Genomic DNA, 26,486 nt, shown 5'->3' with positions numbered 1-26,486 from the left:
GATTGTCTATGGCATGTATGCATCATCAATATTCAGCTAGCTTTTAAGATAATGCTTGGAAATCTAGAGCACTGCATCAGTGTCATAGCGTTTATCTTGACTTTACGAACAACTTGTATTCAAAGTACTTAATGCAGTACAATGTAATTGATATAAAGTGTGTGGTACTAAATAATGAGTATAATGGAAAAAAGCTTTGAAATTTTCAACTAATTTGTTTTTAATGTGAAGCTGGTGGTAGTGATAGTAGTTTTAGAGATTCATTGTTAGAACCATTGTTCATCACTTTCCTCTTGACTTTGCATTGACTATTAGGGAGACAAAGGATCAATGGGCATTCCAGGAAGAATGGTGAGTGATTTGAGAATGTGCACTAAGCCCACATAGTTTTTACAGAACTGGCTATGGTTTATTTAAGAACTAATTTTAGATACCAATGTTCAGTGGCATGCCATTTACATTGATTTAAAGCAAAGCTCTCATATGGCCATAATCCCAAAATAAATAAATAAAACACTTTTTTTGGCCTTAAGCGTTGTTGAGATTATATCACAAAGTTTTTTTTATATTGGTTTAAAATTTTGTCAGTATTTGTGGCATTACATGCATTATTTCTGCTTGTTGGAATTGCCTTCTCTAAACACATATTTGTTAGAGATTTCAGCATAATTATACTTCATTCAGCCCTTTCCTTGTTGAAATTATACTATCACCATCTGTGCAAACTCTTATGACTATAGTGATTTATCTTCTCCCGTTATGATCTGGAAATATCCTGCTGTGCTGTGGCAAACAGACCACACTCTCCACATATGAGATTTGTAGCATTTAAATATGGTCTGAAAAACAGAACTCCCTTTCATTTTGTACTATGACAAATTCTACTTTATTATTTCTAAGACAATACTGTTTTACTTCATTTGTTCATTTTCTTTTGATAGAGGGTTATCTGTCCATTTTGAATTGGAAGCGCAGGCAGTGGTCCACTTTGCATGTTATCATCTGAGAGTCAGTGGCCATCCCAAGAGGAGATTTTGGATGGGAGTCTTTGGACATTTACCAAACAGCCATGAAGAGACAATACATGAGCACATATTTCATTTTCAAAATGAGAAAAACAGATTTCACCAGAAGTCTTCTTATGATCCCTTGGTTTTGCCGCCTTGTTTTCTAAGATTTGTGTGTTCTAAATTTGGCCGTATTTTCAGCCCATCTCAACACACTGTGTTATCAGTGAACTTAAAGCCTAAGACTCTGCTTGATCAAGTAATTATTTTGGCATATTTTTAATTGTAACATAAAATTACAACTATTATAACCACAATAAATATAAATCTACAGAAGTCCAGTCTGACTGATTCATAGCAGATATCTAGTGTTCCTTTGGGACATTCCAGCATTCTGTCCCTTTATATGGTCATTTTCTCTTGAAAACAATCCCTCTCTAATAGTAGGTTTTAGCAGCATTGCTCTCCTACTGTGAGCCCTGAAGCAAGCACCCCATATTTCACCCAGTGTTTAGCTACTATGTGGTCTGCAAATTCTCAAAGGAAGGTTTTTTTAGTTAATCTTCATGGCTTTTTCCCTCCTCCAGACCTCTTTAATTGGCTGGACTACCTAAAAACAAAAGTTAGCATTCCCCTACTAGTCATTAGACCAGTAGTGTGCAATGCTCTAGGGCTTCCATGGCTACAACCACATTAAATATTCCCATCCCAACATCCCTGCTCTATTGACCCCAGATACTCCGATTCCTCCACATCCCAGTGCTCTCATTTCCCAACTTCCCATACACCCCCACTCAGGCTGCTGCATGTCCGTGTCCTCTCCGTGCCTCTCTAACCCCGGTTCCTCTCTCTGTCTCTCTCCTTCACACTGTGCATGTGACTGTGTCTGCTGTGACTGACCAGGGCTTAAAGGGAAACACGGGGGAAAAGGTAAGTGCAGGACGGCAGCCTGCCTGAGCACATCTGAGACTTCTCTCACTGTGGGTGGCTGTGTTAATGTGGGAAGGGGGAGGCTTAGCTCAAAGTACAGCGCAGGCAGGTATCATGATTTATATTGGGGAGTTTTTGGGCTTTATTATGAGTGGTCTTGCAGGGGGGGAGAGGATGGGGGTACTTTTTCTAAACACGTTTCCCACAATGGTTGAATTACCTGCATTTATTTTCTCTGAAGCCGCTCTGTAAATTCTGGGCTGGAGTTTTTGGATCCCTTTATTTAAAAATCCCCTGTTATAAAAAGAGAGATGTTTGGAATGGAGGAGATCTTTAAAGCCTATCTACACATCTCAAAGTCCCATTTGGTAGACTGAAACCTAACTGTGCACATTCCGTAAATGCTTAGTGGGGTTTTGATGTTATTAATTGATAGGAATTATAATAAACATGAATCATTTATGTGAGCCTTATAGACACACCCATTCACATGCATTTTCAGCCAAACTGTGTTTTAATGATATGTATAAGAGACTCAAATTCAAAGATGTTCTTGATCATGTATTAGCAATATATTCATGTTTCAAATTCAAAAACTGACTTAACATTAAAAAAATGGTTAATTTCTGGATTATTTGAATAACATGTTTCTGTTTATGCAATTTCCATATTAGATTTTAGACATGATGTTCCCATTGGAATTTTGGAAAGTGCTAAATCAAATGCGTCAGTCTAGGCCGGCACTTCCTGTGATTTGTGGTGTCTGAGGCAAAACATACCTCTAGAGCAGAAACATGTAACATATCCCAGAGAGGCAATGTACACGCTGATTTAGCTAGCAATCCAAAAAAGCATGGTTGAGCTGGACTGTCTCTGGATGTACAAAGAAAAAGAAATAATGTAACCACCAAGTCTGAAAATGGAGAAGCAGACAAGGTATGCTTTTGGAGGTTTTCTACAGATCCTTATCCAAAAACTCTCTGTAAGCGTTCCTCATGTTTCTCTGCAGGAGTTGTTTTTAACTGTGCTCTTTGAGTGTGGTTAAGCCCAAGCTTTCTGCTGGTGAAAGTTGTGATTGAACAGCATATCTTGTTAATGATCTTCATCAGATAGAAAAACAACTCCTCACACTGTACAAGCTGGCACAGGGACTGTACAAGACCTGCAACTGGCAAGCTTAAAGCGTTTCACTTAACAAGACCAATATTGAATTTTTGTGTGCATGTTATTCAATTATGAATTGGTCAGGTTGTCCTTCATGAGAATGGATGTGTAGTAGATTAGATGAGATCTTCAGAGCCATTTACTTTGCCGGTTTCCTGGGAAGAATTAGTTCTTCTTTGGCTGATTATATTTGGACTCTTTGTTACTTGCCATTCCCAGCTGCCAAGAACCTGTAACTCAAGCTTCTAAGAAGGATATCTCTAGATCTTCAGTTGTCCAATTGCACAGATCTCTGTAAGATTCTGTGGGTAACCATAAACCCTAAGGGCAAAGCTTTCTTTTCACTCTGGCCTGAATTGGCCACTGCCCGGCTTGGGCAGCATCAGTCTCTCTCTGCGATAGCCAGGAAGGGCCATGGATGCACAAAACCTGAGTGTGAAAACAAATACGCCTTCCTGGATTAAACAAGTATTTGCACAGAAACATTAAATTCACCTACAATTTGATGGATGTCTGGGTCATCAAAGATGTTTCCCTGATTAAGTTTCCCGCACAAGAGAGTGCTAATTAAGAAAAGTACTGGAAACTTGATAGTGCTCCAGTCTGGCCTCAGATTTTTGTGGGATTGTGCTCGGAGACTGGGTACAGCACTGTGGACTGGCTAACACTGTGCAAATCATCCCGTTTGTGCCAGAGAACCAGTCCGCTGGGCCTTGCGCTGTTTACTCTACAGTGCTCCCCAACCTTCCCAGCAGTGCTGTCAAGACTTAAAGTATGACCTTGTAACAAGAACCAAGAACAGACTCTGCTGAAACACTTTTAAACCAAAAAGCACATTCACCGCACAAGCACATACATGTTTCCTTAGCAACTGTCTTAAGACCGCTGTCTGTGTGTTGAGGCTTAGTGGCAAGAGTTATGTTCACCAGATGTCACAGGGAGTTTGGAGAGGGTTCTCCTGGCGTACGTACTGAAAATCTATTCACTGAGTGCTGTATTTGATATTGTATAAAGAAAGTAGATTAGAGAGGCTACCAATTCCTTTCTCTCCTCTGTCACCTCTGTTCTTCTCCTCATCACCTCGTTCTCTCTCTCTTTCTCTATCTGTCCTTAGGGAGCACCAGGGGAGCCAGGTCTCTCTATCATTGGCCCACGAGGACCCCCTGTAAGTGTTTTCACAACCACTAATAAAATCTCACATCACTTTCAGAACCTTAGAGCTTGTCAGAAAGAAAAGCATAAATTTGAATCAGATTACCTGTAAAGTAATGTTTTCGTTGATTTTACTGTGTTTGGCCTATTTTCCCAAACTCAAATACTCACTTTTTGAGAAACTGTTATTTGTCTCATTTTTCTTGCTCCACTTCAGATTTATAACTCTTTTTCTGTTTGCATGGTTGGATTACCATGCATAAATCAGCATGTTCATGTCACACCCTCTAAAGTGCTGGCAGTATCCAGAAACCTGCCAAGTTTCCTGCCTAGTTAAAAGTGCAAATGCGTATTTTACTTGTAGTATGCAGCGCTTTTAAATGGAGATGAATTAGACAGAAATCCCACAGTTGGTTGCATGGAAATACTTAAACTTCTTTGGAGCACTGAGGGGCTTTGATTTGCCTGTAATGATGGTCATTTGGAATCCCATCTTCATTAGGGAGAGAACTGAAAACATCCCAACCTGTGAGATAATGATCCAGACACTAGGCTCCTAGATTGCCTCTTATTGTACTGTGTCTATATGTGAATAGTCTGACTCCAGATGAAATGGGGCTTGTCTCAAAACCCCCCAGCTCCCACTCACCTTCTACTCCCCACATTCCAAGCAGGAATAAGACAAAAGGGTAATGTTTCTCCCTCAGAAGTGCAATTTCCTTTCTGATTATGCTGTGAAGGGCTCTGGCCACTCTTGGTCCTGCGGTTTCCCAATCCATCGTCCAGCACTCCTGGCTGGCGGGCTGGGGATACCTTATGGTAGGGCCGACAGACTGCTCAGGCAGGCGCACACATCTGGTTTTTGGCTTGCTGATTGCATACTTCTCTCTGTACCTTCAGCCCACCACTAATAATAAGGCATAAAGAGAAGACAGGAGACTACGTTGGGAAGGGTCGTTTCAGAGGGAGGCATCAGAGGAGGATTGCTCTGGGGTGGGGGGCTCTCAGAGCAGGTTGACAGCATGGGCTTTTTAGTGACCTCAGAAAAGGTCACAGGGGTTGATTTGAAGGAGAGGTGTGGAGAGGCCAACGGAAATGATAGCTTAAATCAGCCAGGTGGACCTGACTGGGCGGCCCCAGCACCTTTTTCCACACATAAATGAAGAGATTACAGAAGAGGCAGAGCCCCCATTGCCCTCACTGATTGCCACAAAGACAAGATCTAAATCTGTCATTACACGCCTGTCATGACAGAACTGTGTGTTGTAATAGAATGTCTCTGCAAAGAATATAGATCATCTCTGTCTTTTTAAGCCTCATGTATAAAGTGTAATTATAGAAGGCAAATGTTCTTCACATGGAAGTAAATTTGGTCCAATCATCATGAAGTCTTCTTACAGTGTAAAGAACATCTGGCTTTATATTTTAGTTCCATGTGGTATTCCACATTTTTTCTTTTTTTTGTTTTTGTTTTTATCAGTTATATATAACCATACGAAGCACAAGTTTGAGGCACAGAAATGCAACATGTTGTCAGTCATTTAATAGTCATTTTCTGAACTCCCAGACTGCTTTTCTCACTATTCCAGACCTCCGATTTGGTTTCCCTTGGGAGAGAAAATCTTCTGCATTCTCAATAACGACCTGAGAGCCAGACATATAATCTCTTTCATTAGCTGCACTCGCCTCTTCCTTGTAATTTCTCCCAGTGTTCCTTCACTGCCCACTGCCCCTTTCTTTCTGGGATATTGAATGGCTTCTTCCTGTCTCAAGGGCAGTAAAAGATTTTCCTGCAAGGCTAAATGTGTATTGTGTTTAGGGGAATGTAGCACTAATCATTATTGACATTTACTTGTTTAATTGCTTGACTTCCACTTTATTGGATCAAGGTACTCTTGTTTTGTTTGGTTTCTATATGTTCACTCTAGTGTAGGATTTCAGGTGTTCATTTTCTCTCCCCATTCCACACAGAGTGCTCCCATTGGGCAGTGGGGAGTCCTTCTATCTTTCAAACTCAATTATAATACCACACAATAGCACAAGACTGTGCCTTCTAACACTGACCTCAGCTGAGAGAGTTCACATCACTCTTTATTTTCTGTGTGTGTGTGTTGTGTAAAAAGTAATCTAACTCCTCCCTTTCTCTTTGTGTTTCTATTCAGGGACAGCCTGGGACTAGAGGATTTCCTGGCTTTCCAGTATGTCTTTATAACCCTTTATGAGCAAACTTGTATTTTTAAAATTGACATATTGTAAATACAGCCAACACATAAAATAAAATAAAATTTTTAATAAATTGAACAATGTCTTACCATTTTTATTTCACACAGGTGTGTGTTTGTTTTAGTATAGTTTTGACTTCAACTGCCCACATCAACACCAAGTAAAAAACATTAACATAAATAAGATAGATTTGCTGCCTTGTTTCCTGTGGGTATATTTTTGTTTTAGCATGAATGTGACCTTTGAAATTGCCAGCCTTTATAATGAAATCCTATTAGTGGAGCAAACAGTTCTTGCATGTATTTACTAAAACATTGTAATGTTAGACAGTATAAGACAGTGGCTTTAGAAGTCCATATGACAAAAGTCCATGGTCTTTCCTTGCTGATAAACTGACCTAGGTTTAAAGGCTCTTTTCAGGTACTTATTATTATCCATAACGAGTGATCTGCTGGATGTACAGACTGGGCCCCCCTAGAATACAGTAGCCTCACTGTTCCTCCACTGTGCAACTCTTTTCACTTGACTTGTGCCATGGCCTGGCCCTTGAGGAAATACCTTTTTTTCTTTCTTATAAACATTCTTATATCAGAGTAACTGTCTAGACAGCCATGTGAGTGCTGCATGGCCACTCATTAAAGCCAGTCTTATTTTGCTTCTTCTTCATCTCTCTCTCTCTCTCTCTCTCTCTCTCTCTCTCGCTTTCTCAGGGTCCCATTGGCCTGGATGGAAAACCTGTGAGTAAAACATGATTTATTCCCATTTGCCTGTTTAAACTCATCCATTCATAAGTGGTTAGAGGCTAATTGATAACACTGGTTATTACTTTAATGATGGAGATAATTGTGTTAATAATGATTATGGCAATTTTTGTCATACAATTGACCATTATTACCATAATAATGACAGCAAATGAAATTGCTAGTGATGTGTGTACTAAATGACTCAACATCAGCACAGAAGGAATGATGCTAGAAATAATTACTATGACAAATGTTTTTGTTTTATTTCTATAGGGGCAGAATGGTCTGAAAGGGGATTTGGTAAGCATTGCTGCGTATGTGTGCGTGTGTTCGTGTGTGTGTTTTAAAGGAGATTAATAAGAAGACCTGTACTTCAATGCAGATATTTTCTGCAATTCATATGTCAAAAATCCAAACCACTGTAAATTCTAGTGCTCATGAGACCACATATTAAAAAACCCAGTATGTTCTTCATGCATTGTGAAATACTGCACTTTCAGACCCAGCAAGACAGGCTTTCATTCACGCGCAAAAGAGATTATCATAAACAGAAATGTGCCAGAGCCCATAAAACTCAGCAGTGGAGCTCTTTTGAGGCAAAGCTGTATTTTCAGGAGGGTTTGTATCACTGGTGTTTATTTAGTGCCATGAATGTGGTGACATGATCCTTCTGGGAGAACCATGACATGTCTGATTTACTAAGTAACTCAATAGCTGTATGATGACAGTGATTTGAACAAGGAGAAACATTTCTTGATCTTTATTTGAACATTGTTAGTCAGAAGAAATATTTCGCAGCTAGGTGCAGTGAATAATTTTTAAGTGAAAATCTGCTGTTAATATTATTGCCTTATCACCAAAATTCAGCTTTATTATTAAAGCCACTTCCTCTCATTGTCCATTTCATCAACTTCACTTAAAGGTGGACTTTAGATTTCTATAATTACAGACTATTGCCTATTGGTGGCTCTACATAGATTCAATGGTCAGGAATGCTGCTTAAGTTTATGCTGCTTATGATCAAATCCACAATGTCATCGCTGAACTGAGAATAGTCCACAGACCAACATTATCCAGCTATCATTTTTCTTGACAGTGCTGTAGTCAAATGCAGAAAAATGTTTGAATACATCAAGTACAGTCCACCAAATTGCAGAACTAGCCCAGCATTAAACCAGTTGGTTTAATATGGGCAAAAGCAGGAGTCATTTATACAAGATTTGTTGTTTAGATTGAAGTCAGCATTGGAAAGGATCAACTATGTCCACAGAAGTGTCTTGCTAAATGGTCTGTGTTGTTATGTATGGTTAGTGTTAAATATATAGAATATATACTTACTTAAAGTAAATAATATTTTCTGAAGCTTATTTTGTTCTCTGCAACTCTGCAAAATACTTTAGTTGTGTTTTGTTAAAATAATGTATGTATATATGTATATATATATATATGTATGTATGTGTATATATATATATACTGTTTCTTTTGAAGTCTGTACCAGGAGGTAATGAACTGTGGCTGTGAAAAAGTGAAGCAGTCTTCAGTTAAAAATGTTAACCCCCCCTAGATCACTGTGAGACCTTTATGGGGTCAGCATCACTGCTGAATTGCCCCCAAAGTGCTTTTGAATTAAATGCATAGAGCCAGACACTATGCACCGGCTTTCATCTGGGATTTTGATTTACTCTTTTATTGACAGATTCCTTCTCAGTTTCAACCTCCTGTTTTTCTCTCTTTCTGTTCAGAGTGCAGACTAGGAGCATATTCATAAGATTTTACAGTTTTTTTGGATGAATATCATGGCACCTTGGAAGCTGTGAGGCATTCCGACCATTTCTTCATTCCAGCTTCCGTGCTCAAGGCACTTCATTTAAAGTCACTTGTTGTTTTTTTTAGTGTGTGTAAGTTATCATGAGGATTATTTTTATTGGAGGGCATTGGCAGGTACCTCTGTGAGAGTACTCATTTGCTCTTGGGTTCTGGATTGCTGCTGGTCAACAGAAGCTGACTCCCACCAGCCAAAGCAAATTACATGGCTGTCCACTTCAGGCTTGGACTAGTTTGTCTACTGCTGATACTGAATAGCTGAAAAATGAATTTGTGTCTGTACTGAGAACCCCTTTCCACTTTTCCCTCCCAAGGAATGTGTTAAAAAGTGCTTAGGGATTTCATATGAAATGCATTTACAAGATCATGCTGAAATAGACACTGTATTAATTTATTCCGTTTGGATGCTGTACTCTTCTTAGTTCAGGATGATCAGTGGAAACTGATGTAATAAATTGTGATACCTTTTTTTGTCCTTTTAACATATTTTTAATGCATTTCATTCAAGATTGTCATCTTGCTCAGACTGCTTATTTAACTGCTCTACTGGAAGAATAACTTACAGAAAACAGTGTGTTGTGCTGATGATATTAGCCTGATTTTTAGTATTCTTTTAAAATCAATAATCATATTTGTTTATTTTTCCAGGGTCCTCGTGGTCCCAAAGGAGTTGCGGTAAGTATTTGACTTTTATATATTACTGTACAAAAACTATAGGCTGTTCTTCATTCATGTTTTTCCAGTCATTAGGTTCAGGTCATACATTAATAGGAGTTTTTTCTTTGGGCTTTATGTTAACCATTTGTTGTAACTTTACAGGAGAATGAAAAACCTTATTAACTTACAATGGAGATACATGTTTTTAATTGGACAGTGACAATATGCTTATATGCCTATATGGCCATTTTGACTGATAATTAGTATGAAGAGAGGTATCTGATATGTGCACATCATTTTATGCCCATTCTTTTTTCCCTGTGTATACACAGCCTTTTAAAATAAATAGCTAAATATAATGACACACATTTTCCTTCTAGGGTGAACCAGGTCCAAAAGGAGAGAAGGTAAAATGTTTAATGTTTTAGCTATAGCTATTTGCTATGTTGTTATTTTTATCAAAATATGTTATTTAATGCTTACTAGGGAAATCGTACAAATTTATGTTCATTTTTGTGTTTTCAGGGTGTCTGTGGTGATTATACTCATCGGGTAAGCAAATATTTCTTTGTCGTTATTGATTTTTTCAATTTGAAATCACTGCTTTACTCTGAAGCTTGGGTGAATTCACCAGCATCTGTTTGTGTTACAGCTTGTACAGTACGTTGATCCTTTATTTACCTCTGTGATTTGTCCTGTATGCCCCAAAAAAGATATAAACACAATAATTGCCTGTCAGCAAAGTGAAACAAAAAAGGATGAAAGAACTGTAGATTGACAAATTGCTGTAATCCATGATGGGTAGCACATGTTGCAGGAGGCTCTCAGTGCAAATCAGCCATTTCTCTAGGGAAACCATTCCTTAGCAAACAAGACAATTATACCAGCAGCCTACTGTAACAGATTTGATAAGGCTATTTCTGTTTGTATTCACCAAGAAAAGATTTACTTATGTGAGGTCAGATTTATCCAGTGGTTTTGAATCATTTATAAATCATTCAGCTTTTTTTTTCTAAAAGACATATCTTAATTTCTGAACTTTAGGTTTTTGTAGGGATGGCACACAAGTAACAGATAAATCTTAGATTTAATTGAGAGTGAAGTCAGTCCTGATCAAGCATCCGCTATACAGCTTCTACTAGAACAACGCAGCAGTATTTGCTATTTGGCAAAATATATATATTGGTTACCAACACACATAACAAACACCATATTAACAGGAGTAACCCATATTTATTATTTTTCACTCATTTCCCTTATGGTTATTAAAAAGGCATATGAATTCTTTTAGAAGTGACACTTTCAGTCAAAATCACATGTTCTTGTATTTAGAGAGATTTTATAATGATTTGAACCTGGCAGAAAATGTTGTATTATGCATAATGTCTTAAATTGAGGAAAGAAACATCAAACAAGGTTGATTCTAGCCATAAATCAAATTTTAAAATTATTCATTATACAGGTGTGTAATTAATTAAGGAATTGCATCTAAATAGTATGATAAATATTAACTGGCCTTCTAAGTGTTAAGGTGAATTACAAAGAGGAAATAACTCAAGGGAAAACTGAGGTTAGTTGATTGCTGGACAGCAGTATGAGGGGCTCTATATGGGAGGTTTGTGCTTGTGGGTGGTTATATAGGGGACCTTACAGTCATATTGGGAGGAGCCGAGAGGTCAAGACTCGAAGGACTACAGCTTGAAAGAGATGGAAATCACTGTGTGTGTGTGTGTGTGTGTGTGTGTGTGTGTGTGTGTGTGTGTGTGTGTGTGTGTGTGGGGCCATTTTAAGCAGGGTCTTCCAGTGAAAACTCTGGCAGCATTACGCTCCAGTCAGGCTCTAATTTTAAAGGTTTGTGGGGTCCTCCCTGTCCCTCATGCCCCAACCAGTGTGTGTTCCAGCCCTGCTGCAAAGAGAGAGCCAGTCCAGGTCTGTCCTCTGACTGAGCCACTGGGGAGGGGGTCACACAGGACCTGCCAGTTAATCCCATAAAATAGTGAAACAGTGTTCTGTATAAGCAGGATTCCTCTTCCTGTCTTTTGGGCCTTCTCAGTGCTGTGGGACTTTCTTTGATATAATGTTATGTTTAAAGGTTTGCTATGTTCATTTGAAATCTCCTTTAGTGAAGTTAATTAACGGTGAAATATAATAATTATGTCATTTGTATTCTGTATTTAAATTTCTGTTAAACTAAGATTTACATTTGGGCACTTTCTGAATAGCACACCTTGAAGCATTTTTGGTCATTATAGTGAAAATCACTTCTTATGGAGTGGGTCAACCTGAGAACACTTGCTTGATTTCTTTGTTTGCATTTCTTACTTTCCCCCAAATTAACTGAAATTAGGCATGCTTTGAATAACAGGATTTATTTTTAAAACGTTCAATTATTATGATTTAACGGCCTGTTAAAACATGAAATGCAAACACAACCTCGAGAAAGCAGGCAGGAGTTATTCAGTCTTAGGTAAACTACTATACATCATTGGGAAATGGGCCAATAACGCTTCAAGCTGTACTTCATAATGCTGGTGATTTCAACAGAAACGGCGCATTGTCCACCCCTGTGCTGGAGGACAGGCCACAGTAAGTCTGTTGCTTAACTCTCTTTGTGGCAAGACTGAAGCCAGCCTGGTCTATACTACACTGCTACAGGGCCCAGCAGCTGAGTCACAGTGGAGATAATGGATGGTATTATACAAAACCAATTAAAGAAGACTATAAGGGCCCTAATCCTTGTAGCATGCCCTTCCTGCTGTATGAAACCCTCATGATTGTATGTACAGTTTGGATTAATTTCATTATAATTTTATAAATGATTCAAACTTGTTTGGAATAAAATATGGATATTTAAAGTTACCATCCCCGTATAACAGATAACCAAGTTAGTTTGACATACCCACTAGGGACCATGGATGCTACATTCAATTTGGTTTTTATTTTAAATATTAGTCTCCACTCTATGCTCAAATTCCTGGGTCTTGTTTTGCTATGTCTCTTCCAATCTCCCACTCTCTCTCTCTCTCTCTCTCTCTCTCTCTCTCTCTCACTCTCTCTTTTCCATGCCTTGCGGTTTCCCTGCAATTCACTATCTTTTTCACTTGTTTCTCTTTCTTTTTCCTTTTCCTTTTTCCCTATCGTTTTGCACCACGGCCCACCTGTGCTTTGTGACCTGAGCAGATGTTGCCCATCACCGTGCGCAACATGCCCTCAATAAGCCCTCTAATTCTAAAGCGCCTGAAGGTACATCTCTCTCTGCCATCCTCTTCCTTATTCCCCTATTACCAAGGATGCCAACCGCTGTTGACTGACTGCCAGCCAAAGACCTTGCCCATTAGTAACCCTCCCTGGCACAAGTGTGTTTGCTAACCTTCTCACTCAGCGTTGGAATATGAGAACAAGAACTGTTAAGCACTTTTATTGAGCTGTTCCGGCTGCAGTCAAATAAATCTAATTTAACAGATATTTTCACAAAAGTTTAGCAAATTTGATGACTGCAGTTAGGATCCCATGCTTACTGGAATACTGAAAGAAGGAAAGGCTATTTTTCAAGGCCACAAGCATTTACAGCTTGATGTCTAGCCCAGAGGGCCAACCTTTTGTCTGCCTTTCTCTCCAGTTCAAACCACTGCCTGTGTGTGTTAAATTGACACTATGCCAAAGAAAATGTTCCTAGAAATTGCAAATCTTCAGTCCTGTCACAGCTATCCCCATGGAAATGTAAGACACGGAAATGTGCAATTATTAGTACTCTGACAGGAAGCTATCTGGAGAAACTCAAATATGAAATTCTGCTTTTTTCCCCTCTATGTTTTCAGTGATGAAAGGTTTGAAAACACAACTGCCACAGAGGGTTCAGAGTTGTTGAATGAGGCAAATGATATTATCTCAAGACACATTTTAACCCATACTCCTAGAAAAGATTTGTCTCATTGACATTTATATAAACATGACAAGCACACAGAGCATCATTTTCATAATTAGCGCCTCTCGCAAAGCAAATGTTAGGAAAAATCTTAATCTGTAATCTGCATAATGTCAGTCTAAAGATAACAAAATCTTGAGACAGAGAGCTTATTTGGCAGCAGCAGGAGGACTCTCCGAAAGGGCATGCCAGCCCCTCTACCCTTCTCTCAAAGCCTCTCTGTGCATTCAGACTTCTCTGGCCTCCTCCAGATAGGTCTAGTGCAGGCTGACCCCGGCTGGCATCCTACCTCCATCTTGTTTCTACAGGTGTGCTGTGTGTGTGCCAGATTAGGGCACTATGTTTGGAGACAACGGTCCAAATGTGGCTAACCACTGACTAAATGAAGAGTGGGAGTCACTCCACCTTTGACTGGCTGGGCTTTCTGACTAAGGGTATTGGAATGTGTTTGTCTGATGAATCTGCATCTGGGATGATCTATCAAAAATGAATGGATAAAAATTATGTGTTTTGGATTTATCTGGATTTCAATGTTGGCTACACAGAGGTGATAGGTAGTAGGGTCTGTATTTTTGTATCTTAATATGTATCATTCATTAGAAATTAGACTCCTATCCAAAATATTTAACATTTCTTAGGTCAAATTTTGAGTATTGGAATGTAGAAGGAGTTTCTAATCTGTAATTGAGGCTTTTTGCTGAGTGCAGAAACCAAACATAATAATTTGAGCATCAGAATTTGAACTGTAATAAACTTTTCTCTGAGATGCTTCCCAAAAATTTAAGAATTTGATCGGTTCCAATCTTATTTCCTTTAGCCACATTTTTTTTTTTGTGCCCAACAGTAAAGGCACCAAAGGGAAACTTCCATCTGGATGAACTTGTTGAAAAAGTCCTGAGAAATTGAATAGTGTAGGCTTTGTTCAGTAAATGGTCAGTAGTGGGAAAGGTTTTTAGGTGGACCCAACCCCTACTGCCATCATTATGCTACATTCAGAGCCAAAATTTAGTGACTGAGCTTGTTTTCCAAACATGGTTCTCAATGAAGTATGATTACCGCTGTTGGAATAACCATTTACATTCCTGCTGCCATTTCCCCAGTTAAAAACTAACGAATATGTTTTAATTTTCTCTTCAACTCAGCTTAAAGGGCACTCTTCCTTTACCTTTTAGTATTTGTACTTTATCAGCTAAAAGTAGTTTGTGGTTTTCAGCTTTATTAAAATGGCTGATGGATTGGAACTAAAATTGAGGGGACCCTAATGCTGAGGTTGAATTTATTGTAATGTACATGTCATGGCGTCTGTTTCTCAGATGGTAATGTACTGTTCCTCAGCAGGGTGAGCCTGGAGCCCAGGGACCGCCTGGCCTTCCTGGCCCTCCAGGGCCCCCTGGCCTCACTGGCTCTAGTGGACCACCAGTAAGTCAAAATTAAAATCCTGTTACAATTCTGCATTTATATATTTATGTCAGTAGAAGAAACGGAACATATGTGTGCATGTTTCTTGAGTGTTTGAAGTTTTGTTATGAAATGCTGATATTTATTCACCTTTTGCCTGTGATCAAGGGAAAACCTGGAGAACCTGGCAAACCTGGAAAAGACCCAAGGGTGAGTTTGTACATGCATGTAATTGAGACCTGTCAGCCAGAAAACCTGAGTGAAATGCACTCTTTATTTCCGACAGATTATTTTACAGCAACGTTTGATATACCTCAGAATTGTTGCCTGCAGTGTTTGTTTATCCATACACATGGCATTAATATTTCAATGTTCAAGATGATCTTGAGATGGTTTCCTTTTGTTTTTGCTTTTGCAGATGCTGCCAGGTCTCAAGGTAAAACTGAATAGAGGCATCAGGAGATTGAACTGAAGTCTAATTCTATTCTGTACCTATTACATTTCATATGGTAATATAAATTGGTGAAATATTGATGAGATTAAGAGTCGAGCTAGATAATTGTGATCAATTTCTTGATATGTAAGAATGCTTACAGTGTCCTCTTTGGGAGTATACTAGGTTGCTAACACTAAACACCTGATTTGCTTAATTGTTTATTGTCTGCTAATCTCCTAATATTTCACTATCACAGAGAGAATAGTGAAACCTCTTTTGAGATTCCCTCCAGCTGTGTTAACAGCATTTTCCACAGATGGGTTGTAAACAGTCATAAAGATCAGGCAAGGTTCAGAAGGGTGGGTTTGTCTTCTGCTGCCAGCACAGAAGGGGTGGATACGCTGCATTTCCCTTCTCCATGTTACCATTGGATAACTCTACATTTCCCCTGATGCATTAATTGCCATGGATTATTAAGGCTGAGGAATTTTAATTGTGGTGCATTTAGACCTGTAAAGCAGCACACCCTGGCTCTCTATAAAAGCAACACACCAATTCATATCTCAGCAGGAGATGGAGACCTGTTTCTCATTTCAGTACATATTCAGTCCAGTATAAAGGAACACCTCCCAGATGGCAGGCAACATTGTATAACAACTGTATATATCATTTGGAAATAACACCAAATATAAGAGTGTGAGCAGGGATAAAACATAAGTATATTTGCTGTTGGAAAAAACTTAGAGCTTTAAAAAGAAGGAAATTCCTTTTTAAACATAAATGGACATTAATATACAAAGTTTTTTTTTTTTCAAAAATTAAATTGGACCATTTATGTTGTTGCAACTGTCATGGAATATTAAGGGGATGTTAAGAGCAGCTGTATTTAGTTAGTTTTATTTGTTCTTTGCCAACTTCTTACAGGGTGAACCAGGTGTACCAGGACAAAAGGTGAGTTTGTCACTACAAGATGTTGGACAGATTTGCTCTGATAATCATTAAAGTTTTATATTATGGAAAACTATAAAAAATAAAAGTAAAGAAGGAGATCTTGAGGACCCATGAGGAAGATATACATCACTGTGACATTTGCAAGTTGTCCATCTCAATTGAGAAGTTACAAAATGGGGATGTGGCCTGTGCACATTACAGCCATTAATATGTAGGGAAGATCTATCAGACAATTACAAGAGATTAATCAAATCATTAGTTAAAATTTCTACATCCGACTCAGGATCTTTCTGCAGCACTCCTCATTCGTACATGGGATGCACTTATTGTGTTTTCTCTTGTTCTTCAGGGGGATCGCGGTGAGACAGGTCCAAGTGGACCTGAAGGCCCTAAGGTAAGACCTTGTTCATTTTGAGATTTAAGAACTTCTAAGACTATAAATAAATACATTTAACAGCATGTATACATTAGATCTAAGCCAAGCCCACTTCTGGTATATCTAAATAAAGACACTGGTGTTATGTTATGCCCTTCTCTATACTTAAAAATATAATACAATAAATTAGTTCCTATGCATATATCAGTTCCACATGAATAAAAGATATAACATCACCCTATTTTTATTTTTATTTATGAGTGTAAAATAGAACATACATGTGACAAGAAGATATAAATTCACCCTCCACGCACACACGTACACATATATTCACAGTAAAAAATAAACAATGCATAGGGTCTCTTGATAACTTACAATCATTCTACTCTTTTCCAAAAACCTTAAGCCATTCTCACACACTCCCACATACACTCTCTCTCTCTCTCTCTCTCTCTCTCTCTCTCTCTCTCTCTCTCTCTCTCCCTCTCGCAGTGAATGTCACTTGACCGGTATGATTATACCACTTTTCCACAACAACTATGTTCCCGTTGCTCTCAGGCCTCATATTCTTTTATCAGGGTCATTCGTTCAAAAATATGTCTACACTCGCAGTCCCCACCTCAATAATTCTCCCTAAAACATAATTTGCCAGAACAGCATTGTGTATGACTGACGCTTTTGTGAGGACAACCCACTGTGGCTCAAGCTGCATATGTTTTTGTGTTTGAATTTCAGACTTCATGAACTAGCCCACACGCTTTGTACTGTGTGACCTTGATTTTGGATTAAGTCTTTACACATTTGAACTCTGGAACAACCTGCTGCTGTATTCCCTCTTTATCTGGCCCTGTAAACTTCAGCCTTCCCTCACAGACAGCGTGGATACTTTCCCATGCACGCATCCAGATAACATCTTGCGCCAGGTTATGAGTAACCACCTCATATGGGGCACAGCAGGAAAACGTATTGTTATCCTTCTAAAAACACTGAATACTTAATTAGTTTTTTATTCAGATGTTTTTGCTTAACAAATGTTTGAAGTCAGCTGAGGTGGAATATAATGTAAAGTGCATTCCATGTACATTCATAGCAGAAGGTAGCAGTTTTTATTGCACTTAACCTACGCCACCTGGTGGCTGCTGTAAAATTTTGCTACTAGCACTTTCACATGAACCTCTAAATGAGAGATCCATCTTTGTAACAGCAGAATGAATGTGATAGGTGTTCCTTGGAGACCTAAGATGATCTCTTACCAGGCCCCAGGAGCTTGTCAGTGGAAGAAGACACTGACTTTCAAATGTTATGTTCAAAAAGAGAGAAAGCATGTGTTCCAGCACATTACCATCACTGTTAATCAGGATGAGATATATCATTCTTCTCTTGAGACACTGAATCCTATGACATATTAACCTGCCAGGTCATGCGCTGTTAAGTAAGGAAATATATTTGTTCTGAAATGTATCCCTCTACCAAAAATTAAAAGTCAGGGGTCATTTAGATGAGTGACGTTTTAGATATAGAAACTGCAATGCCCTGTTGATTTGTCATAGTGTCTAGACACTGTCGTTGATGTAAACCAGTTAGAAAAGGGTTAAATATTTTGGGAATGGAGGATTTTCGTGCTTTTTTTTTGGCTTGTTAATGACTTTCTTGACATGCAATTGATGTCGTGATGACTGATTTCTGCTTTTCCATCACTGTTTCCTTAGGGATTCAAGGGGGATCAAGGGATGAAGGTAAGCCAAAGTGTGTGTTTCTGTTTGTGAGTACTGCAGATTATCATGGTTATGCACCATTGAATGTACATTCATGCTTTGCTTTGGAAGCAGTTGAAGGGAGTGTGAGTGGGCACAGGCATTATGGCCTGGTTGGACCCTTGGTATTCCATTCAGCTTTATGGAGGTGCTCACCCCCCTCTTTTAAAATGATTCCAGCAGGTAGGCTTTATTCTTCTGTATAAAGGCGATTAAACAATGTCATTTGACTTTTTCTCAGTTGGAATATGTTCGGCCTGTAAACGTGTGGGTGGCACATTAAATTTACCTCTGCTGGTGCAAAAATATCCCCCAGACATCAGAAACTTTTCTGCTTGCATATCTCATGAATGCCGTGTGTTGTCTTTTATCGCCAACAGTGCTAGAGAAGCTGTGTGTGTGAGTGGGCTGCCAGGCAGTAGTAACAGAAACAGGGTGGGATATCTTAAACAAACCCTGGTCACTTATCTGTGTGTGTGTGTGTGTGTGTGTGTTGTTATTGTTGTTAAGTGGGTGTGCAAGGACCTGGGACCAAATAGCTAATATCAGAACAGACTGAAGTACTGTGATATAGAATTTGAGGTCTGTCAAGATCAATTGTATGGCTTATGGAGTTAAAAAAAAAATGCATTGTATACAGTAGATTTATTTTATTCAAATATGTACATTAATGGTATGCAAAAAAATGTTGATATAATTGTGTTGAAAAAAAGAAAATTACTTTTGGTAATATTCACTCTTACTGGAAGGCAGTGTCTTAAGGAATATATCACACACATATACGCAGACATATATAATTACTGTTTTCGTCAACATTTTTGGTGTCACATTCCCATAACATTATTTTTCTGACTCTTGGTTTTAATGTTATTGTGTGTGTGTGTGTGTGTGTGTGTGTGTGTGTGTGTGTGTGTGTGTGTGTGTGAGAAAGAGAGAGAGAGAGAGAGAGAGAGAGAGAGGGAGTGGAGTGATATAACAAGTTATAAAATCTGACTTTGCTTTGTATATTATAGGGATATATTACCACCAAAAGAAACCATAAAATAGGGATAAAATTCATTCATTCATTCATTATCTGTAACCGCTTATCCAGTTCAGGGCCACGGTGGGTCCAGAGCCTAGCTGGAATCATTGGGCGCAAGGCGGGAATACACCCTGGAGGGGGTGCTAGTCCTTCACAGGGCAACACAGACACACAGATACACATTCACTCACACACTCACACCTATGGACACTTTTGAGTCGCCAGTCCACCTACCAATGTGTGTTTTTGGATTGTGGGAGGAAACCGGGGCACCCAGAGGAAACCCACGCAGACACAGGGAGAACACACCAACTCCCTCATAGGGATAAAATTCAGATAATGTAAATTGACAGATGTATTAACAATGTAGTGATATTAATAATACGAACATGGAGATATATCTACATAAATGGCCGAGAATATATGTCATATTGTCAGAATTATATCACCATGTAAAACACTAAGATTCATCTGACGGTCATCTGCCAAGTACAAAATTATGAAGACACATATTTTATTCACTGGAATAAACACAATGCATCACTTTATTCCATCCTGTTTACAATGTTAAACTTGATTTCCATTTCCTTTTAGCAGCCTATCACACCACCACTTCGACATACACACATGCCCTTTGCTACTCTGTTGCAAACATTCAGGACCACCCTGTAAGCACCTGATGCCTAGATCAAGAGAGTGGTCTTCTCTAAGATGCATTTTCTCTCTGTGAAGTTCAGCACATGGCTTTTCTTTCAGAACGTGCCAGGAAATCCTACTCATTCCTGCCTCACAGTTCACATATTTCTTTTAGTCCTGCACTCCTTTTGCTGTTGTGTATGTGTGTGTGTGTCCACTACTGTGCTGAAGACATCTCCATCTGCATGTTGTTTAGGGAGAGGAGGGGAAGATGGGACATCCAGGAGAGAAGCTATACAGCCTGAGAATCTTTTGTGTTCAGTGTAGCATGGTGTGAGCATGGGTTATTCTGTAAAAGCAAAAGGACAATAGCATGACTAAGGCCATATGAAGAAAAACATATCTCCATTAAGACGTTTGGCTTTATTATCTTTAGTTTCTTGCTAACTGGCTAGTTTAGCTATTGTAGCAAACTGTTGTGAAGTTGCTAAGAAACACTATACAGTGCCAAAAATCATCTTTTAAGTCTTTGATTTTTAAAATGTTTAATTTAAAATTTTATATGATTTTCAAAGTGGTTTATACAAGAGTATGATTTACTTACACAAGCAGGTTTTGCAGAATTACCCTTGAAGCTCTAAGTTTACATTTATTGTTTACAGAATTAACCTCAGAACTCCACTGCAAAACTACATAAAGCAAACCTTGAACATAAACTTGCTTTGCCTGCTTGACTGTGTTTGAGAGAAAATACATTATACTGCACATTATAATATAAAAAAGGCTACATTTTATATATATATTTTTGCTTAATTATTGCTTTAAATAATGGTTTTAAGTGAATTGGTCAAAAATTTGTAAATATACTGTTGTTGCTGTAGCCTACAAATGCTGCAACTTTAGACATAGTTTAAGAAGCTGCACGCAAATATCCAGTCACAAAAAAGCTTTAACAGTCGTGAAAGAGGAATCTGCTATGTTCATTGCCAAAGCTAGGACTATGTCTTGTGATCTCCAGTCTGCTTTTTTTTTTTTTTGCATCTTGATGACCCATGCCCCTATATTTTCTCACCTGTTATCCCCTCTGCCAAGTACATCGGCCTTCGGTAGCTTTCAAGACACGTTACCATGACAATGACTCATGCAGGTTGCTCAGCACGTGGCAGTAGCGTGTGTGTTTGTGCGTCTGTTTTCCCCATTAAACTCAGTGGTCCCTCTGCTGAGAAGGAAAAGAGCTCCGGCTAAAGCCGCAAAATATAGACACGCTGTCAGCACTATGTTCGTTAGACTGGCGAGACTCAGAGGAAGTTCAGAAGATAGAGAGGAGATGGCTGTGACCACAGTGGCTACTCACTCACTCTCAAACCTTTATTTAATAGGACTGTTAGTGGCTGTCTATTCCCCCAGAGGAGAGACAGCATCCTCCCACAGGATCTCTCAATTTCATACACAATCCCACAATCATATATACATACATTACAGCTGTTTGGACACTTCTTCTAGCACTGACCCTTCAGCTGAGATTTATGGAGACTTCTTTGGGCCAGTGCCACAGAAGAACCTTGGACCTTGACAGAAATCTTTTTGCAAATGAGATCTCTCTGTGTGTGTGTGTGTGTGTGTGTGTGTGTGTGTGTGTGTGTGATGTATCTCCATATGATATTAAAATTCAATGCCACTTAAGAATTTTATTAGAAGAATAGGTTCGTTTCAGATACCACCAGGATGCTTGTATGCTAAGAGTGAATGAAAAGAGCATGTGAATGATTTGTTGTGAACAGCCCCTATGAGAGCAAATGTGTTTCTTTGGCCTCTTGTCTCTCTGTCATTTTTAGACCATGCCAGCACTTCCCGCAGTCCTACTCCATCAGATAAGATGATATTTTGAGGAGATTTATTTATCCTTGAGACATTTTGTTTTTCTTGGTGAATATGGATTGAAGAACATACTGATATATTCCCCATATATCAATTTTATGCTGGAAACCTCATCACAGTTTTCTCCTGAAATATCTACTCATCATAATCTGTTCATTGGCAGATGGGGATCATGTTCAGAATGTGGGCCAAGAGCACACTGAATGAAGTTAAGCAGTACATTTAGTTAAGTGCATCATTTTCACATGAATAATATGAATGAATATAAAACATCAGCAAAATTTTAACCAGAAGTAAAAATAGCACAGGTCCAAGTGTTTGTAGACGTCTGCTCATCCAGTTTTTCTTCTGAAATCATAAAGAGTTTCTAGCTGCAGAAACAGCCTCTACCCTATGGTACGGAATATTGTTCTAAGACGTGAGAGAACACAAGTCCACATCTCCCTAGTTCGGTATAAGGGGAGGGAGTGGCATTACACCCCCATTAGCCAAAGCCTGGTATTTGCATTTTGACCTATGTGTGGCTGCTTCAGAGATTCCCATTCTGTAAGTATGATTTTCTGTAGAGGTTGAGCAAAATGTGTGAATCAGTAACAGTTTTGGCAAATACTGCACCGTTAAAGAACCAACATTCAAGAATGAAAAACTGAAAAATGAAAATGCTTAGCCAGTTCAGTGTTGTGGTGGGTCCAGAACCCACCTGGAATCATTGGGCGCAAGGTGGGAATACACCCTGTAGGGGGCGCTAGTCCTTCACAGGGCAACACACACACATTCCCACACTTTTGAGTTACCAATCCACCTATCAACGTGTGTTTTTGGACTGTGGAACTAAACCGGAGCACCCGGAAACCCACGCAGACACAGGGAGAACACCAACTCCTCACAGACAGTCACCCGAAGCGGGAATTGAACCCACAACCTCTAGGTCCCTGGAGCTGTGTGACTGCGACCCTAACTGCTGTACCACCGTGCCGCCCTTGAAATAATTTGATGCAATTTTATTTTATTTATTTAGAAGTCAAGTATTTGAATCAATTAAATGCTTATTATACTTTACATGATTAGAGCTGATCTCCACACCCATATTTAGTTTCTTGGCAGTTCTTCACACACATTTTAGTTCAGGCACTGACAGTCTGATAAATTATCTGCAGCTTCTGTCAATGCACACACAGCAAGCTCAGCAAGAGGGTCCGGCGGTGATCCTGCTCTAAAATAGGAGCAGAAGAGATGCTGACAATGAATATAGAAGACGACAAGGATAGTATGACTTGACTGGAAAAAGACAGGATCAAAGAGATTTGCACTTCCTGCCGAACACTCTTGGGACAGCTCTCTCTCTCTCCCTCTCTCTCTCTCATACGATTAGAGTCAGATGCAGTTGTCAACACACAGCTATACTCTTTCATCCTTCAGGGACTGTAGACACAGAGACCCTTCCCCAAATCTCACCCACATCTCTGCTTTGCTCATTTGCAGCCCCACCCAGGATTATCAACTTTAAACTAGTTTTACTGATGTGTCTGACAGTTTTGGATTGTATTTTGGCATCTTTTTTAAAAAAGTAGCTCAAAATGCTGTCATCTCTCACAGCACCATAAGCACTGCGAAGTGATCATAAGTAGAACAGTTAGTAAGCATTTCTACTGTTATCACTGAATTAATATTTGATAGTCATTTATAGTCATTTGATAGTTAGTTGAAATAAGAAAACTTTTTGGAAGTTGTTTTTTCACTTGTTGAGTCATCAATGCAAGTTTGTTATTCTATGTTTAAAATAGCCTTTATAGTGCTAACTATTCTATGCCAGTACAGTACAGATGCCTGCTTTAGATGGTATTACACGAAGTCTCTCTTTGAACTCCCAGCCACAGATCACTGTGTGATGGGTACACTGACATAGGAAAATTTGGTGGCAGACAGAAATTGCAAGGATACCCGTGTATTTTGAGAAGTGTGTTTTTATGGAAAGACAACTTCTGTTTATGGACAAAGTGAAATTTACATTTTATTTTCAACTGTCCATCATAGTATTAGCTGAGAATGTTACTGCCATGTCTCCAATCGAGAGACCTTCCGAACTGCCTGGGATAATTAGCACACATGCATGCCACATACACATACTCCCTCCCTATATCTCTTGCCAATGCGTGACCCTTCCAAGGATTCTGACCACAGCACCTGTTAGAGTCTCACATAAGCAGCGTGTGTGCAGAGTAACAGGGTGCATGTGGTCAGAAAGGAGCGTGGCACCTGCCCCTCACTCAGACCTACTGGAGTCTTCGTGCCATCATCATCCTCTTAAACTACAAACATAAGTCTGCTGTCTGCCTGTGTCTGACTGGCACCTGTGCTTTCTTTGGAGCCTTTTAGAATTCCTAGCATGATTGTTGGATTGCTAGTTTTGTGGCAGAGCATGACTCAGTAACAGCTGAGCTGGCGTTCTGGCTTGTCTTTTTAACAGTGTTTTATTATGACTAGAGCTGAAAATTTGTTATGTATTCCAGTTGTGTTTGGGATGAGCTTTTGAATTTGACTGATGCTCTGTGTCAAGCACTGACAAAGATGCAATAATTGATACTGGTTTCCAGGGTGAGCGAGGGATGCCCGGAATTCCTGGGAAACAAGGACTGAAGGTAGTTTGCCTGGAATTTTTCTTTAACCATCCACTATGCTACTAGCCACAAAACTAATTGGATGTGGTCTAACCCAAGTGACTGTTTGCCATAAAGATTAATGTCCAATAATGTTGGCAATGTCCAAAAAAGAAGAAACATGTATCTCCAAAATGGAAGCTTTATAAGAGCAATAAATTAATTTTTAATTTGTACTTATATTAAATCAATTAATTGAACCATTATGACTACTTCTTTTCTTAATGTAAAAAACAGCAGGTTTTTGATGTAAAAAATATCATATATACCTATATATAAATGTAAGTTTCTTATGTGACCTTCTATTACAGCCGTAATTGCGGTATTTCTAACAACATAATTTATATATTTATATATATATGGGACAAGACTTATTAAAGTATATTGTGTAGAATCTGTTCCTGCATTATTTATTCATAATCTAGGCTTTTAATAGGTATTAGTTTTCACCTTTGATGTAGCAAAAGGCACCACTCTTCTAGGAAGGCTTTAGAGTAAATGTAGGAATATTTCTGTAAAAATGTAAGTACATTAAGAGCACTAGGGAAGTCAAAAATATATGATGCATGATTGATTTTGGACTAAAAATGGTAATGCAACTCCTTCCAGAGGTATCCGACTGAGGTCCATCACTCAGAAAATGTGGTCCCTTTGTTAAGGGGGGTGGTGGGACTTTATATGCCATCAATGTGCATGGTGACATCAAGCTCATTTACAGAGGCTCCAGTTCCTTTTCTTTGGAGATGCAAACTGTGTGTGCACAACTGTATGTGTGATCATAATTGTTTCTAATACTGGACACAGTGTATATGTTGTAGTTGTCCCACTATATTATTGCGTGTGGTAGTTTTGAGGAGTGACAGGACATGTGGAAGAGCCTAACTAAGTGTGTGTGTAACATAACCCCAGCTGTGTCTGTATATCACTAGCATGGTGTTTGCTGATAAGTCTAAGCTAACCCAGACTTGAAATATATAACCATGATATGTGTTTTCTATGAATAAGACGTTGTGTTGATGATTGTGTTGCTGCCAGTGATCAGATATTCACATGCTTGGAACATGCAAAGCTTGACAAGTCAATCCAAATATTGACATCAAATCATGTTGCCTAATTATTGTGAGAGATACAAGGGCGTCTGAGGCAGAAGGTTTACAATTAATGTCAGTGATGTTTGTTTCAGACTGTGCCATTTGTGTTGGTGCTGCATGTATAAAAATGTAGCCATGATTACAAAAAATGATCTTCCGATCTGTTGATGAAAAGTAGCAAAGTTTGCAGTATGTGTTTGTCAAGTTTCAGTGGAATAAGTTGTGCTTGTTTTTGCTTCTTATTCCTTTGTACTACTTTCTCCATGGTTTCTGTTTGTGACCCTCCTCAGGGAGAGGCAGGTTTTCCAGGGGTTCCTGGGCAAAAGGTAAAGTAATTGGCGAAATTTGGGTGGTGAAAGTAAAACATTGTCTCTACGAAATGAAAAAACCAAAGCAAATAATGGCATTTTTCTGTCATTGTCAAGGGTCAGTCAGGTTTTCCCGGTATTCCTGGGAAGCGAGGATATAAGGTAGGCCTGGAATGGGCATGAAATTAGCATGAGGTTCAACTAAAGTGCATTCTCATGCTGTGTGCATCTCTGTTACTTTGTGGGGTGTTTTATATTTTACAACCAGATGAGTGTGAATTCCCTTGACATTAAAGAAACATATTCCAAGTGTTTCTCAAATGTGTATTTTTCCCACGTGTGTGTGCATGAT

At 38.9% G+C, this 26,486-nt stretch overlaps 1 protein-coding gene across 1 annotated transcript in view; it reads left to right on the top strand.

The window, feature by feature from the left end:
• Positions 1-1,822: 1,822 nt before the first annotated feature.
• col13a1 (collagen, type XIII, alpha 1) overlaps positions 1,823-26,486 on the top strand; it is a 41,375-nt gene continuing 16,711 nt past the window's right edge. Inside the window, exons 1-15 of the mRNA XM_066679035.1 lie at positions 1,823-1,937; positions 4,216-4,266; positions 6,416-6,451; positions 7,187-7,213; positions 7,493-7,519; positions 9,692-9,718; positions 10,081-10,107; positions 10,226-10,252; positions 12,245-12,286; positions 14,961-15,044; positions 15,192-15,233; positions 15,442-15,459; positions 16,384-16,410; positions 16,760-16,804; positions 18,496-18,522. Coding sequence (XP_066535132.1) covers positions 15,442-15,459; positions 16,384-16,410; positions 16,760-16,804; positions 18,496-18,522 — 117 coding nt within the window. The 5' untranslated portion in view covers positions 1,823-1,937; positions 4,216-4,266; positions 6,416-6,451; ... (6 more) ...; positions 14,961-15,044; positions 15,192-15,233. The remainder of the gene's footprint in view (positions 1,938-4,215; positions 4,267-6,415; positions 6,452-7,186; positions 7,214-7,492; positions 7,520-9,691; positions 9,719-10,080; positions 10,108-10,225; positions 10,253-12,244; positions 12,287-14,960; positions 15,045-15,191; positions 15,234-15,441; positions 15,460-16,383; positions 16,411-16,759; positions 16,805-18,495; positions 18,523-26,486) is intronic.

This window comes from Hoplias malabaricus, chromosome 8 (genome assembly GCF_029633855.1).
Source record: "Hoplias malabaricus isolate fHopMal1 chromosome 8, fHopMal1.hap1, whole genome shotgun sequence".
Classification (NCBI taxonomy): domain Eukaryota; kingdom Metazoa; phylum Chordata; class Actinopteri; order Characiformes; family Erythrinidae; genus Hoplias; species Hoplias malabaricus.
This window is presented reverse-complemented; position numbering and strand designations above follow the sequence as displayed.